This window comes from Medicago sativa, chromosome 3, assembly GCF_051527215.1.
Source record: "Medicago sativa cultivar Bolivia chromosome 3, Bolivia_mono, whole genome shotgun sequence".
In the NCBI taxonomy this organism is placed as follows: Eukaryota; Viridiplantae; Streptophyta; class Magnoliopsida; order Fabales; family Fabaceae; genus Medicago; species Medicago sativa.
Window position 1 is genome coordinate 51771980 of NC_140751.1, and position 17160 is coordinate 51789139.

At 31.6% G+C, this 17160-nt stretch overlaps 2 protein-coding genes across 2 annotated transcripts; both read left to right on the plus strand.

Moving 5' to 3' along the window:
• The first annotated feature begins 2124 nt into the window (after positions 1-2124).
• LOC146938153 (uncharacterized) lies at positions 2125-3314 on the plus strand. The gene has a single exon (XM_085752164.1). The coding sequence runs from the start codon at positions 2518-2520 to the stop codon at positions 2809-2811; it is 294 nt and encodes a 97-aa protein (XP_085608290.1). The 5' UTR covers positions 2125-2517; the 3' UTR covers positions 2812-3314.
• Positions 3315-11976: 8662 nt separating this feature from the next.
• LOC146938154 (uncharacterized) lies at positions 11977-13189 on the plus strand. Its single transcript, XM_085752165.1, has one exon. The coding sequence runs from the start codon at positions 12178-12180 to the stop codon at positions 12481-12483; it is 306 nt and encodes a 101-aa protein (XP_085608291.1). The 5' UTR covers positions 11977-12177; the 3' UTR covers positions 12484-13189.
• The last annotated feature ends 3971 nt before the right edge of the window (positions 13190-17160 follow it).

Sequence of the window (17160 nt, forward strand, 5' to 3'; positions counted from 1 at the left end):
TCTCATAGATATCATGAGATGTAACCCAGAAACTCAAATTTTTTGGATGAGGGAAAATAATTTGTGTATAGATAAATATGAAGTGAGGGAGTATATATGTATTGTATGCAGGTTGATTATTTTCTGTCTCTTGCGTATTGCTCAAAGCAATATATATATATATATATATATATATATATATATATATATATATATATATATATATATATATATATATATATATATATATATATATATATATATATATATATATATATATATATATATATATATATATATATATATATATATATAGGCTAATGAATTTATTGATCAGAACTGGGAAAATCATGGAATGACAACTGTGCTTTAGTTGTTCCTTATAATGAGGAATGCAATTCAATAAACGTGGAAAACAATTGTTCCTACAAATAAGCCAAAACTAATGATTAAGTAAAAGAGAGAATATTCTTAAGTTGAGATAAAATAGGCTCGTTTCAAGCATCAATACCAACCCTCATTTGCAATTTTGACTAAGTATATTAACATGTGGTCAAAATAATAGTTAAGTAAAATAAAGCTTATTTTTAATTAACTTTTGAAATAAAATAAAACTCTAAAATTACAACAATTAGGCTATGTGGAACGACAGAATTATTTAGTAAGAAGTGATGTTAGTCATCATGTATTGTCATGACATGGGAGTTATCCACAAAGTTACCAAGTCTGAGAAGTTGAAGGTTCCAAGATTTGAAGAGGTAGTTGTGGGTTATGTTTTTGATAGTAACAATATCTGTGATTATGCTAGTGCTGCTAAATAGAGGGAAGTATTCATGAAGCAAAGAGGTTCGATGGGAATGGAAGCATTGGCCAATTTGAATTAAGGTGTTGTGCTGTGTGTTGTAATCAATTTAGCCAATTGTAATAATTTACTTGTAGTGAAAGTAAGAAGTGTCGTAGTTCAGAATGTTCAGCACAAAACGTTCTGTGGTGACAATTAGTTAGTTTTAATTGTCTGTTAGTTACTCCATCCGTTTCAAAATGAGTGTCGTTTTAGCCAAACAAAATTGTTTCAAAATGAATGTCACTTTCAGTTTCCAATGCAATAATAACTTTTTCTTTTCAATTGTACCCTTCAATTAATACTATGTTACACTACTTTCAAAGTATTATTTTTTCTTTAATGAAAAACAAACCAATAGTTGATTAGGATAATTTGGTAAAATTGCTATGACATTTGACTACTTTATTCCATTCCTTAATTTGTGTGCAATTGGCTAAAGTGAGACTCATTTTAAAACAGAGGGAGTAGTTGTTTATACACAACTGTATCGTGTAAATTGTATAAATAGTTGTATATCATGTGAAAAAATATATATTTAATAGAAAGTGTAAAGTAAAATAGTATATCATATGAGGAAAGTGAACCCGTCATTGTAAAGTGAGAATCACAAGGGAAATGATCAATTTTATTCAACAATTTTCTATCTCCTTTCTAAACTTCATTTTCTTCTTCTTCTTCCAAAAACGAGCAAAGAGATCCTGGAGGAATGATGTATCGGGGTGGGACCTTAGTTGGGGGAGAACCATCTTTGTGTGGGATGAGGTGTTGGTGGAGAAGTTGATGTATAATCTATGTACATATCATACAAATTAGAGTCATTAGATATGATAGTCAAATAATTATGCTCAAATAATTAATAAATCTCAATTAAAGATATATTAGGATGAATCCGAACTCAAATTTTAACTAGACTATGTTTTAAGACATTGGGATGAATCCAAATTCAAATTCTAACTAGATTTTATTTTTTTACCATACTTTACTTATATCTTGATTGAATTTCAAATCATTAGAGCAGATCTCTTCCCCTAAAAGTCAAAGAAGTCATGAAACATAATATGAGAAAAAATAGTATTGAATCCTGCAATTGGTTTTCAATATGAAGCACGGATACGAACACGGACATCAGACACGACACGACACCGACACCTACACGCCGACACAGTTAAATTTAAAAAAAAAATCACATAATTCAGTGTAATTATATGTGTCGTGTTTCATAACTTTTCATGGCACAATTTTGTACAAACTAGTATACATACCAACAGACCAATTTGTGCATCATCCACACGCATACAACACTACTACTACTACTATACCTTTCCGTGGTGAGTTTATCACTAGAGTTTATCTAAAGTGTTTGGACTAAAATGATATGACTATCATTATCATCATTAGACAAAAACAAAAAAAGCAGCTACCATTTCTAGCATGGGCTCCACTCTCCCATTAATTTTCACCTAGGAAAATAAATAAAGGAAACAACCACCTTCTCTCCATCAAATAAATGAAGTATCGACTTATTCTCCCTTCCATGCATCTTCATTTTTTCTCTCCTATATATCACCCAACCATCTCCAATCTTTAAAATAAATCTCCCTCTCTCTCTCTCTCTCTCTCTCTCTCTCTCCATAATCTAAACAGCACTCAATTGAAAAAGTTGCAAATAAAAAAAAACTATTGCAAAACCAAAAATGGGAAACTGCATGAAGCATCAAAAATATGCGACGGACGACGAGGATGATTGGGATTTTCAGGTATCAGAAGGTAACTCTCCGGCCAAAAGCAACTGTGCCAGTGCCAAAGCAACGACTGAGGTGAAGATCAAGATTACAAAGAAGCAGTTAGAAGAGTTGTTAAGCAAAGTGGACATAAGGGAGTTGAGGGTGGAGCAAGTTTTAGCCCAATTGATGAACCATAGTAATGGCTATCAATCACTTCAAAGATCTTGGAGACCTTCACTTCAGAGCATCCCTGAAGTTGATTGAAGTTGATGAAGATGAGTATTGACCAATTGGGTCAATCTTGCTTTTTGCTCATTCAAAAAATATTGTCCATTTGAGGTGGATTATGACATTCGTCACACTCGGTTTATTCTAGTACTCATCAATAACACGCCTATGCCAAATAGAGAGAAAACGAAATTGCCAAGATTTTGAAGGTCGTAGACCAGATAAAGCTATTGTCGTGGTCATGGTTTATTTCTGGAGAAAGAAGAAACAAGAAACTATTTTTCAAATTGATGGATTTGAGTATAAAGGATTTTAATTTGTCACTGGAAATCAATGCTAAGTTGAAAGAGGAGACTAGCCGTTTTGTTGGAATTTCTTTGTGAACACATCCCGAATTTCTTTTTGGTGAACACATCCCGAATTTCTTTGTGACTAGAGGAAAAATTGTGAACTTAATGATACATGCTTGTGCATATTATAAACTTTTCCGTTTTTGCTTAAAAGCAAATCTACATGATAATTTTGGATGGTAGTGTAAACTTTGTAGTGTGGCAACTAGTAGGGACTGCTTTGACAAGAGCAAATTAGGAATGCATGTTGAGTTTATCTGCTAGGGTGAAGGAACCAACTTGGACCACTTTCAAAAGCAGTATAACATACACTCATAAAAAGTCTATAGTTATTAAAAAATAGTAGTAAATTAAAATAGTAGTTTAGCCATCACACTGACATAATACTCATTATTTCCCATCACATTAATTATGTGTGGATGTTGTTAACTAATACTCTAAGGATAAACATGTCAAGTTTAACCCAAATACATCTCTACTTTCTGTTTATAATACTAACATTTTGCTACGGGCAGGGACGGATCCAGACTTTAAGTATATGTGGAGCTAAAATTTCATAAAAACAATAATGCAAACTATATTAAAAATAAGAAATAACATTTTTTTTTGTTGAAATGGCAAATTTTATTCATCGACAAATTAGGTGTAAGACACACCACCAACTCGCGGGAAAATAGGAAAAAACAACAAAAAGCGCATCATATATAGGCGGCACGCCAAACAAGCAAACACATTGCTTATGCAAAGGATTCAAAATATTTTAAAACCTAAAACAAACAATTGGAGAATGAGGGGGAAATTGAAGAATCAATGGCTTACATTAGAGTGAGAGGTGAGAGTTGAGAAGGAGGAGAAATTTGAGATTGAGAGAGAAGGAGAGCTGCTATGTTAGTTGAGATTGAGAGAGGATGAAAAGAGAAGAGAGGGGTACGTTTACAGGAAGGGAAAATGAAAGAGTGAGAGTGAGAGCTGTCTTTTATTTAAAAAAAAAAATTGGGAAAAGCACGTGGAGCTATAGTCCCACATAGCTCCTACATGTATCCTTCGCTGGCTACGGGGAATGTTGTACTTGTTAAATAAAAAACTAAAAATTAAAAAAGTAAAGACAAAATAATTAATACTTATGTTTTATTACTATGGACTGGGGTTAATTCTTTTAATGACCGTTTAAATAAGCCATTGGATAATAATTTAGGAATAATAATCAACATACTCTAAAGCTGTATAGTCAAAGCTACCCAATTATTTAAAGACCAAATTAACACCACACAAATCATCCATAGTTTTCAGAAGGATGCATACCTAGTGTATAAGCTTTGAAAATAAGAATAGTTTTGTCCATATATAATTAGGTGATGATGATTAGGGAGCACATATTCTTGCTGTAGTTATAGTACTATAAAATTATGGACGTGGTGATCAATATCACCAAGAAGGAAAAAAAAGTTTACTCGTCTTTTATGGACGTGGTGATTTGGTGATCAATAGAAGCAAATAAAAGTTTACTCATCTTTTATGGACGTGCTGATCAATTGCACTGTTTAACTAACAAAATGTTGATCAATATCATCGAGATTGTCATTTAACCATCAATTACCCATCTTATTACATAGTTGACTCTTCATATATTTTATAGTACAGAAAACACGTTCAACACTTACGGTTGTTACCGGCAGAATCAAAGCTAACTTCATTGGATGAATGTGTATAATTTTTTTACTCTGTCAATGTATATATTAAATTGATTTAACAAAGTATCGTTTTTAAAAATTATTAATTTTTTACCATTTTTTGTAGGCCATCCATATTAATCAAGTTTTCTCCATTGGTTTGGCCATTTGTTTAAAATTTCTGAATCTTTTGTTACTCGACAAACCGTAAGATACATATTACTCCTTCTGTTTTGAAATACGTGTCGTATTTTTACAATGCGTGCCTTTTAAAACATACAAAAAGAATACATTATTCACATAACTTATTTTGATCCTATTTTTTAACTTAAATATAAAATAAATGTTAGCATGCAAGATGTTGTTTGATTTGTCTCGATAAATTTTTCAAAATATCTAATTTTTATAATTTTTACTATATATAATTAAAGATATCAACAATTAAAATTGTATCTTATCATGTGTAAAATAGTTGACAACGACATCTATTCTAAAATAGAGAAAATATATTTTCAAGGAGGATATAATGTAGAGAACCAAATATAAAATATTAATGGTACAGTTCGTGCATTCAATTTTTTGAAGTTTAAAATTTATCACTTCCAAAATGAAAATTCTATCTTTACATTTGATGACACATGTTAGCATGCATAACAAATGAGTGTTACCAACATACTCTCTAATACACTCTTTTTATCATTTAAATTTTATAGATTTCCACCAAATTTATATTGGATATATGATTTAAAAGACTCAATATTAATAAAAGATTAAGTGTTGGAATGTCAGCTGCGAGTGTGTTGATAATATTATTCCTTTTGGTACTGATTAAATCCCAATTATCTACCAAATCTATTGTATAAAAATGGGACAAATCATGCATAAAGCATAAACTGATTTTACTATTTCATAAATAAATCTCATCATTAAATTAAATAATTAATATATTACAACTTTTATATTTAATAGTAGAAAAGATATTTGTGTACAGAAAAGGAAAAAAACGACATTTGTGTATAATACAAATCCATATTATGTATGCATTTTATATAAATCAAATCCCAACCTAGATATGATAAAGATAAAGGAAATTGTTTTTGGGTGAGATATGTTGACGTGACTGTGAATGAGTAATGGCCAAATAGCATCATCTTCACCCAAAGATCCCTTTCGCTAGTTTGTGTTCACACGGATGGATCTATTTGATGTAGACCCTTTTCACACACTTAACGTAACCATTTAACACTCATTCCACTACTATGTCGGCTGCTCCCATGCCTCCATAAAACTATTGAAGATGTGAGTACCGACAGCAAAATGTCTTTTTTGTTAAAAAAATATTAATTCCAAAGAGATAGATTAAAAATTCCAAAACAAACAAATAAATAAATAAAAAGCTCATACTATATGTGGAAATCTCCTTCTTCTGCGCCAAGTATTTCGCAGTTGGAAAATATATGTTCCAGAACCCTCTCTTGAGTTGATCTCAGGTCGTGATTGTACCACTTGCTAGCGTGTTCAGCAAATCCTTTGTCATTCCGGTTAGAGAATATCCAAACAAACCTAAGTCGCTTGTCATATTATGATACCCCCTGCTGGATTGATTGTGTTGCAGGCATCCAGAAAGTGTGTTAGGTGTGCATTGCAATCTTTTGACTTCATACCTGAAAATTGATTAGATTTCAAATTAAGCATGACATTATTGTTATTGACATCAAACACCGCAGGGTTTGCTGGTTGGAACCCAAGTGATACTTCAACAAAGTTATCCAGCCTCACATAGTTTCCTAGAGTTATGTGAGGATTTTCGTCTCCCATTTTTGACTCGTCTGATTAATAGTCTTGAATTGGGATGATTTCATTTTGTTATAGCAATTCGGGTTGCTTTCCGAAGTGCTCGTTCGGTTCTGTCTATGTCAAGATCGAATTGCAGAATACCAGTTTTGGAATCACGCATGAAACAAACTACACACAAAGTTCTTAGTAAGACAGAGTCAATTGGAATATATCTTTTTTTTTTTGTATTTTTGGATTTTTAAAACAGAAAAATAAAATGCAGAAAAGTAAAAAACAGATACGAATAAGTAATTTAAATTGCTTAGTCGAAAATATCAACAATCCCCAGCAACGACGCCAAAAACTTAATGGTCGTATTAGGCGAGTGTATAAAATCGTTTTCCAGGTAATAAAGTGATAAGTAAAGTATCATATCTACAAGGAATGTCGTTTCAACCAAACAATTCGCGTTACTTAGTTGGGAACAATAAAATAAAATATAGAGATAAGTGTTTAGAGTTTTGCAATTTAATCTGTTTGCAACAGAGTAAAGTTTACCTGTTTTGATTACAGAATGTTAGCAGCGGTTAGGATTCTTCGAATCCCCTCTATTTATTTGTTGGAATTAAGTAACAGTCAAGTTAAGTTCAGTATTTCAAGGGGGACTATTTAAGTGATGAGTTTGTCAGGAATTTGACTACCTATCAGCTGTCAAGTTGCACCTGCTAATCAGATGGAATGGTACATGTGGGGCCTTACTCTCTCAGAGTTATGCAGGGGCGGATCTGGACTCACAATGTTGGTGAGGCACAATTTTTTTGTCAAATAATTAAACAAAACTAAATTTAATAAGAAATTATATTAAAAATAGTTGTAGCAAAACGATCATTTATTTGACCATTAATCATCCATCTTGGTACTTAATTGACTCTTCATATATTCTTCATCCTGATTCAATTTCAATTTCAAACAATATAAAATCAATTTTAGTAGTCAAAACCCAATAATATCTTGACAAACATACGATGCTAACGATGAAAACTCAATTCTTAGGTCTTTTGTAAAACCATTTTCCAACAAGCAACACAAAATACATAGCTTGATAATCACAAAAATTGATATTACTTATTATTAATATTAAATTAGATAATTAATTTCATTCTCTATTTTTTTATAGAAGTAATTTCATTCTCTATATGTCGAAAAAAATACTTCCAGTTATATATGCATGTGCTTTGTAAAACAGAAATAGATACCAAGTCCCACATCTAATGTATAAGTGAACAATTCCCTTTGTGCTTTATCCAATGCATTGTGGGTCATTGTTAGTATTTGGTTTGAACAATACTCACTAGTTTGAAACCCATAGGGTGAAAAACTTTAGGCTTTTCAAGTACGTGGTGGTACTGGTACATGGGTTCTTTGTTTTCTGCTAATTGTGCAAGAATTCAAGAGTACCAATTCATAAAAAGTTTTTGGCTGGGCTGGTGTGGCACTTGCCACACCAGGACCTGTTCAGGTCCGCCCATGGAGTTATGGTATATGTCCCTCCAACTGTCAATTGCAACTATTACACCAGAGTGCCTACGAGTTTCAGTTCTTAAGAGAAAAGTACACTTACACTCGTAGGTTTACGTGTAGGTTCTTACTTTGTCTGAGGTATTTGAAACAATAACGAATAGGGTTCCTAAATTCATAGTGTCCTAAAGGTTCTCATGCTAATGAATCTTAGAAGTACATAATACACTCTACCTTTTAGTAGTTCTACAAACGGACAGCTCTATAAGCGTCTACCTTACCAAGGTGAAAGGATAATTGAGTTACTGAGCTGATTTAAGTCATGAAGTCACCTGTTTTCTTAATTACTAACTAGTTACTTCCTGATTCTGGAAGATATGTATCAATAATAGGTATGTCACCTCCCTAAGTACCTTTCTCTCAGGGTTCTCCTCTCTTTCGGCGTGTTTTCCTAGTTACTAATTAATTACTTCCTGATTAGACAGATATATATCAAATTAGGTAATGTCACCTCCCTAAGTGCCTAAGTCAGGGTTATGCTTCAGAGGAAACAAGTCTTATGCACTATAGTAAAACTAAATAGCATTTGAGAAATAACTAAATAAAAGACTTTAAATTAAATAAATATCCAACAAACAAAATAGAGGTTCATCTTAGAACCCTAGCCTAAAAAGATTTAGTTACACATGGTAACTAAAGACAAATTACAAAAGAAATAAAACATACCCTAAAGAAACTTTGAGTGGGGATAGAGAAATTCCTATGTGGAAGCTCGTAATGCTTGCCTTCCTCTTGAATCGTTTTGTTTCGAATGAGAAATTATGAATGAAAGGCTTGGTATTTATAAGGAGAGTTTCCACCGGAAGATGAGCTTAAGAACCGCGCCTTTTCCACTTAAAAGTAGCAAAAAGCAATTTTGGCCCGTATTCAACAATGCTCAGAGCGTCTGGCTCCTCCTCGGGGTGCATGAGAGTGCATAAAATGCACTAAAATGCACTCTCGGGGCGCCTAGGCACATGGCCATGCTCGTGGTGCCTGTGAGTGCGTTTCGAGGCTTAAATTTCTGTTTCCTCGTCCTTTTGGGTGTTTGCTTCTATATAAGATGTATTGGGACCTGAGAACAAAATTTCTCCATCTGTAATGTCTTTTGAGGCCTCTTGGATCTTCATTATTGATCTTCCTAAAGTCTTCACAAGTCTTCAGATGTCTTTCTTTTTCGATTTGCATGATTTCTTCGTGAATCAAATCAAAACACCTTAAAATTGGTATGTTTCAGAAAGAATAGAATTACAAACTCAAATATAGAAAACATTACAAATGTTCCAAAATCATAAGCAATTGCTCTAATACTGCTCTATTCTGGATGTGAAACCTACTGAATATGACATAAAAACATGTTATGAATAACGTAAGATGATCTGCCATCATTGTTAAATTTGTTATAATGTATGTGAAAAATATATAATGAATAAAGAGAGTGTAAAGTAAAAGACCGTATCATATGAGGATATGAACCCATCATTGTAAATTGAGAATCACAAGTGAAGTGATCAAATTTTTTTTCCACATTTTTTCTCTCTCCTTTCTAAACTTTCTTTTCTTCTTCTTAATATTGTGATCGAATTGTGCTATGGGGAAAAGACAAAATTATTTAGCAAGAAGTGATGTTAATCATCATTTATTGTCATGACATGGGAGTTGTCAACAAAGTTATCAAGTATGAGAAGTCGAAAGTTCCTTGAAGAGGTAGCCCTGGGTTATGTTTTTTCTAGTAACATTATGTGTGATTATGATAGTGCTGCTAAATAGGGTGAAGTATTCATGAAGCTAAGAGGTTTGATGGGAATGGATGCATTGGCCAACTTGAATTAAGGTGGTGTGTTGTGAGTTGTAATTCAATTTAACCAGTTGTAATAATTTACTTGTAGTGAAAACACTAAGGGTGTGTTTGGATCACCAAAGAAAGTGAGAGGAAAGATTGTAAGAGGAAAGATTGTAAGAGGAAAGAAAGTATGAGGAAAGTGAATGGAAAGTGAGATGATTTGTTAGGTTGTTTGATTGTAGTGAAAGTGAATAGAAAATGAGAGGAAAGAAAGAAGTATACTTATAAAATGACATACATGCCCTTAAGTAAAATAAAATATAAAGATAATTTTTTTAAAATATAATCTTAATAAAATACACATCTTTAATAAAATAAATACACATATATAGCTGAAATATATCACTAAATATATAGCTCAAATATATAATGATAATATATACTCTTTATAAGATACTATTCTCACGTTTTTCAATAAAAAATATTATATAATAATAATAATATAAAATAAAGATTATATTTTGACATTAGGTTGTTTTTGTCTTTTTGCAATGCCCCCCTACCATCGAAAACTTTCTTCTCAAATTAGGAGGGATGGGAATCTTGTGTGGGACCCAGAAAAAAGTGGTCTTTCCTTCCTCTATCTTGTGCAACCAAACCATAGAAAGTTTCTTGAAATCTGTGTTTCTATCCTTGATGCTTTCTTTCCTTAGATGATCAGCTGTTCCAAACAGACCCTAAGTGTCGGAGTTCAGAATGTTGAGCAAAAACGTTCTATAGTGACAGTTAGTTAGTTTTAACTGTTTGTTAGTTGGTTGTTAAACACAACTGCATCTTGTAAAATGTATAAATAGATGTATAGTATGTGAAAAATATATAGTGAATAGAAAGTGTAAAGTAAAGAGTGTATCATATGTGTAAAGTGAACCCATCATTGTAAATTCGAATGCCAAATGAAGTGATCAATTCTATTCTCTCTCCCTCCCTCCCATTTCTAAACTTTGTTTTTTCTTCTTACAAGTGATGTATGGGGGTAGGACCTTAGTTGGGGATAACCTTCTTTGTGTGGGATGAGGTGTTGATGTCTATTCTATGTAATGTATGAGATAATACTTTCTCATACAAATTAGAGTAATTAGACATGATAATCAAATGATTATGCTTAAGTCATTATAAATTTCAATTAAAGATATATCAAGATGAATCCGAACTCAAATTCTAATTAGATTAATTTTTTATGAAACTTTACTTATCTCTATCAAATATCAAATCACTCTCTTCCCCTAAAATACCAAAGATGTCATTAAACTTAATATGAGAAAAATTAGGATTGAATGCTGCAATTGATTTTAGGAAAATGCTAACTTGTGCCCTCAAGGGCACATGTTAAGAAACTCGTTATAGAAATATAAATACTAAAGTTGTGCATTCAACTTCTTAAAAGTTGATATATTATGTTTTCTAATGCAAAGTTGCTCTCTTTAGGTTGTTTAACATGTGCCCTAAGGGCACAAGTTAGCATGACCTTTCATTTTATTGTACAATTTTGTACAAACTACTCCCTCCGTTTCAAAATGAGTGTCGTTTTAGGTGTTTACACACATATTAAGAAATGCAATGATTAAAAGAAAGAGAATGTTTATTTTACCAAATTATCCTTATTAACTATTGGTTAGATTTAAAAGTAATACTTTGGAAGTAGTGTGCAGAGTATTAATTGGAGGGTACAATTGAAAAGAAAAAATTATTATTGCATTGGAAACTGAAAGTGACATTCATTTTGAAACAAATTTTTTTGGCTAAAACGACACTCATTTTGAAACGGAGGGAGTAGCATCTTCCACACGCATACTACACTACTGCTGCTAGCTTTCCGTGGTGATCAGTTTATGAGTAGGATTTGTCTAAAGTTTTTGGACTAAAATTATTTGTCTATCATTATCATGAGACAAAAACCAAAGAACTGCTACTATTTCTAGCATGGGCTCCACTTTCCCATTACTTTTCCCTTAAGAAAATAAATAAAGGAAACAACCACCTTACCTCCATCAAATAAATGAAGTATTGACTTACTCTCCATTCCATGCATCTTCATTTTTTCTCTCCTATATATCACCCAACCCTCTCCAATCTTTAAAAGAAATATCTCTCCCTCTCTCCCTCTCTCTCTCAATCTCTCTGTACATAAGCAAAACAACAATCAATTTTTTCCTTTTAGGCAAAAAACAATACTCAATTAGGTTTGTATATAATTGCAAAAACAAAAATGGGAAACTGCTTGAAGCACCAATCATCAACAAAATACGTGACCAAGGACGATGATGGTGAATGGGATTTTTCAGCATTCGAGGGTAACTTTGCGGGAAAAAGCAACGGTGCTGCTTCCAAAACAACAACTGAGGTGAAAATCAAGATTACAAAGAAGCAGTTAGAAGAGTTGTTGAGCAAAGTGGACATGAAGGAGTTGAGAGTGGAACAAGTTTTGGCCCAATTGATGAACCATAGTAATGGCTTCGAATCACTTCAGAGATCTTGGAGACCTGCACTTCAGAGCATCCCTGAAGCTGATTGAATTTCAGAGTATTGACCAATTGGGTGATCAATCTTGCTTTTTGCTCATTGAAAAAATATTGTACTAGAATCTTGCTTATTCTAGTACTCATCAATAACACGCCTATGCCAAATAGAGAGAAAATGAAATTGCTAACATTTCGAAGGTCGTAGACCAGATAAAGCTACTGTCCTGGTCATGGTTTATTTGTGGAGAAGGATGAAATAAGAATCTCTATTTTTCCAAATTGGTGGATTTGAGTATGAAGGATTTTCATTTGTCACTGGAAATCAATGCTAAGTTGAAAGAGGAGACGGGCCGTTTTGTTGGAATTTTCAGCATGGTTGGTGCTTTTATTGTATCAAATGGTGTTGACTTTCAGAGGAGTGGCTTGAACCGGAGTTGCATTAAGTGTTGCAGGATATTTTTCTGGAAGTTGCAGATCCGTGGCAGGAAGTATTTTTCTAGTGAAGGTTGTGTTTATGCAACTATGCATATCTTGTGCTAGTGTGCTAGGACCATGAGGATAATTTGACATTTGGTTTATTAGGAAATTATTCCTTTTACAAGTATACTCATACCAAGTCTATACTTTGAATGTTTGTCACTTAAGATGTTTGTCTCGCAAGTCTTATACATTAAATTTTGCTTCTCAATTCTGTTGCAAACTTGCTCATGCAAAATTTTGATTTCATTTTGGCTTAAAAATCCATCTGGTCTTGGCAAATAGAGTTCATTTGGCTTTTGGTCCTTACAAAATCAAAATCATCCTTGTAAAATTTATGTCTCTTAAAAATGTCCTTGAACCCACCAAAGAGTTGAAGTGACATGGTTTTGCCGACGTGAAGGTTGATGACTGTGCAACTTTTGCCACGTGGCGCTGACGTCTCATTTCTCTTAATAAAAAAATTAAAAAAACAATTAAATCTTTCTGGAAATTAATTTTTGAAATTAAAAAATCTGAAAATAAATTTCCGAAAAAAATCTGAAAATAACTTTTCGAAAAAAAATTGCTTGTATGTTGTATTTTTGTCTCCCTCCAAAAGTGCCACCTTACTTTTGCCTTTTAAAGCCAAATAACTCCTTTATTAAGAGCAAATTCCAGGTTCTTTTGAGCCATTTTTCTTGCTGCATAAGAATATCATTATGACCATTATCTTGAATTTGCTTACAACTATGATTCAGCTTCACTTACCCTAATGTACATTGCCAAACACATCTTTATTCCAAGCTTTCAAGTTAACTTTCAACAACTGAAGCTTCTTGTTTAGAATGGACATCCAACAATGTTTGCTTTTCAAATTGAAGAAATTATGTTTTTACAATCATTATGAACTATGAAGGCTACAAATTTTCATAAATTTAAACTGAGAATTGAAACTATGAACTCCTAATTTATATTCTAGTGAAATTGGGAAGTGGTCTATTCTTGTCTTCAAAAGAGTTGAACATCGAATAAAAGTGCATATATCTAACCATTCTTGATTAAAAATGCTTCTATCTCTCTTCTATTGGTATTCCTTCTGCCATTTCTACGATTTCTCCAAGTGAATTCTACACCCCTAGTAGGCAAATGAATTTGGTCACCAACATTTGTCTAGTTCTTAAAATCTTCCATTGCAATTATAGAAGGAGAATGATTGGCTCTATGCTCATGTTTCCACATAATTCTGTTAAAATCTCCCATAAAACCCTAGGAAATTCTGAAATTCAACTGAATAGCTAGCAAAGTACTCCAAAGATCCATTCTTTTAACACAACAAGTGGAAGCATACACAACAAGAAATTTAAAATGAGATCACCTTAAATAGAATTAGAACAACTTTTAGAGATCTTATGTTAGCCCAACTTTTCTCATCTATCAACAAAGTATTGTCTGCAAATTGAAGATGGAATATCATAACTCCATTATCATGTGCGCTAACCTTATACCCAGAAAATAGGCCTTCGACTACAATGGCTTTTCATCATAACGTTCAGATCTTCTGCCGCAATTAAAAAAGGAAAGGTGAGAGTGGATCCCATTGACCGAGTCCTCGTTGAAAAGAGAACTATGCTATTGGGTTGCCAATGACAAGAATAGAAGTTATAGCGGCACTAATACACTCCTTAATCCACTTCCTCCAAAACGTTGGAAAATTCATTTTAGACAAAACAACATCCAAATAATTTTAATCCACCGAGTCAAAAGCCTTCTCAAAATCAACTTTAAAAATAATTAGTTCTTTTTCTAACTTTCGTGCTTCGTCCACCAATTCGTTAGGAATTAGAATATCGTTAAGAATTTGACAACCCTAGATGAATGATAATTGCTCCTCAGAAATAACCAAATCGATCACTGCTTTTAAATGATTAGCTAGAACTTTATACAACATCTTAAACAGACACCCAACTAAGGAAATCGGTCGAAAAAAGCATATAATCTTTGTGGACTATCCACCTTAGAAATAAGGACGATGGAAGTACTATTGATATGATCCTGTTACTAATTTACCATTGCAGTGAAAGCCTGTAATGAAGGGCATCAGATCCTCTTTTAATTCCCCCCTAAAACTCATTAATAAATCCAATATTAACACCGTTAGGACATGGACTTTTGTAATTGTCACAATCCCATATAGCCTTTTTCACCTCTTCCAGGCTAGATGGTTTTATGAGATCACTAGGTATTCAACCCGTGCGTTGCACGGGTTTCATTAAAATACTGTTAAATATAATTATTTTTTATTACAATTTTATATTGTTGATTTTGTCACAGAAACAATGATAAATCACAAATATTATTTTTTATGAAATTGCAGAAAATTAACTTTTACATGCATCAGCTTCTCACTTTTAATCTCTTAAATCTTACTTAAGTTCTCTCATATTCATTCAAAATTTAATTTTTGTGGCGATAATTTTCTTTTACGTTCCCTAATTATGTCCCTAAATAGTTGAACCCATTTTCTTAATGAATTATATTTAGAGCTGATTGATATAATTAAACATACTATTATTATATTTTGGTTAATTTAAAAAAATATTGTTGAAGTCATTTTCTTAATAAATTATCGTGACATTTAATTGTAATATACTATAAAGTTAGTTTTAGAATTTGAAAAGTGGCTTTACATAAGGTACTCAACAAAATTTAAGTTAAAATATGTAGGTTTAATTGTAGTTTTAGTCCCTTATTTGTACTTAGTTTTAGTCCTTTAGTTTTAAAATCATTCAAATTGGTCTCACCTTAAGATTATTGGATTTAAGTCCGCGATATAGAATTGTTACCTTCAGATTATTGGATTTAAGTCCGTGATATAAAATTGTTAAATGATGTGACATGTGATCTAATAATGTCATAAAATTTAAAAAATATCCCCGAAAAAGTCAGACAATTATGAATTATATTAGAAAATGTAAATCATACATTCGACGTAGATAGTTTAACATAAACTCCAATTCATTACTTCAACCATTAACCGAATTTAACAGAAAATCAATACGGGTTTGACTAAAATAATATTTGCCATATTTTTACAAATGAAGAAATAAAAAGTGCGATAAGTATTATCATATACAATTCAATGATTTTCTTATTTTTTTTTCTTTTCCTTTTCTGATGTAACCAAAAGAAATAGTGAGAATATAGCACTATTATCTTATAATTAGATTTCTTTTAGTATTATTAAATCATATATAAATATTAATAGAATAAAAAAGGTGTTTACATGAGTATAAACTATAACGAACCATTATATGTCTATATAGGAGTATAAATGAATCATCATATTTTTAACTAAGACCAAGAAAAGGAAAAGAGTGCAGCAAATAGTGCCAATGAAATAGAAAAAAGAACAAATTATAAACGATACATTTATACAAAAAAAAAAGGAAAAAAAAGATACATTTATGGTTCTAAATACTAATTAGGTATAATTAAATCCTATTTTAAAAGTTATTTGTGAAGTGTAAACTGGTGAGTTAAAATTCAATCTTGTATACAAACAAATAGCAACGAAGTTATAACTTACTCAATAAAAATGAATTTTGTGGAGTTTGATTTTATGGTTTTTTTTTTTTGGTTACGATTTTATGGTTTGTTAAGGAATGGTATTATATTTAAAAGAATTGAAAAATAAAATTAATTTTATGTATATGGTCATCAACTACATATAAAGAAACAATTTTCACAATTATTTATTCATTAAAATAATAATGCCATTATTAAGATGAAATAAAACAATAATTTCCACAATGATAATTTTATCAAATAATGTAATTGTTAAGATAAATTAGGTACATAATATAGAAGATACTATGTTGGATTGACAATTTAAATTTCAAAAGTGAGATAATTTTAAGAATAAGATGACATGTTGAATCTTACCTTCTTTTAAAAGTAAAATCCTTTTATCTAGGCCGGATAGTTAAAATGTAAAAGTAAATATATGACATCCAACATCAAAGCTTTTACAACAACCAAAATAAACTAAATATTCAAAGTTTTTTCGAATCAACTTTGTCATTTGTAAGTAGTATTTTTTTATTAGATTAAATAGTTATGAAAAAAATAGATTAATAAACATTATATCAATAAAAAAAAATGAAAGGTGAAATATTTGACAAATCTATATAATGGAGTAACTTGAGTCTCTAAGGCTTGTCACAAAAACCAATAAATAGTTGAGAGATATGTAAAGAGTAAAAAAAACAACA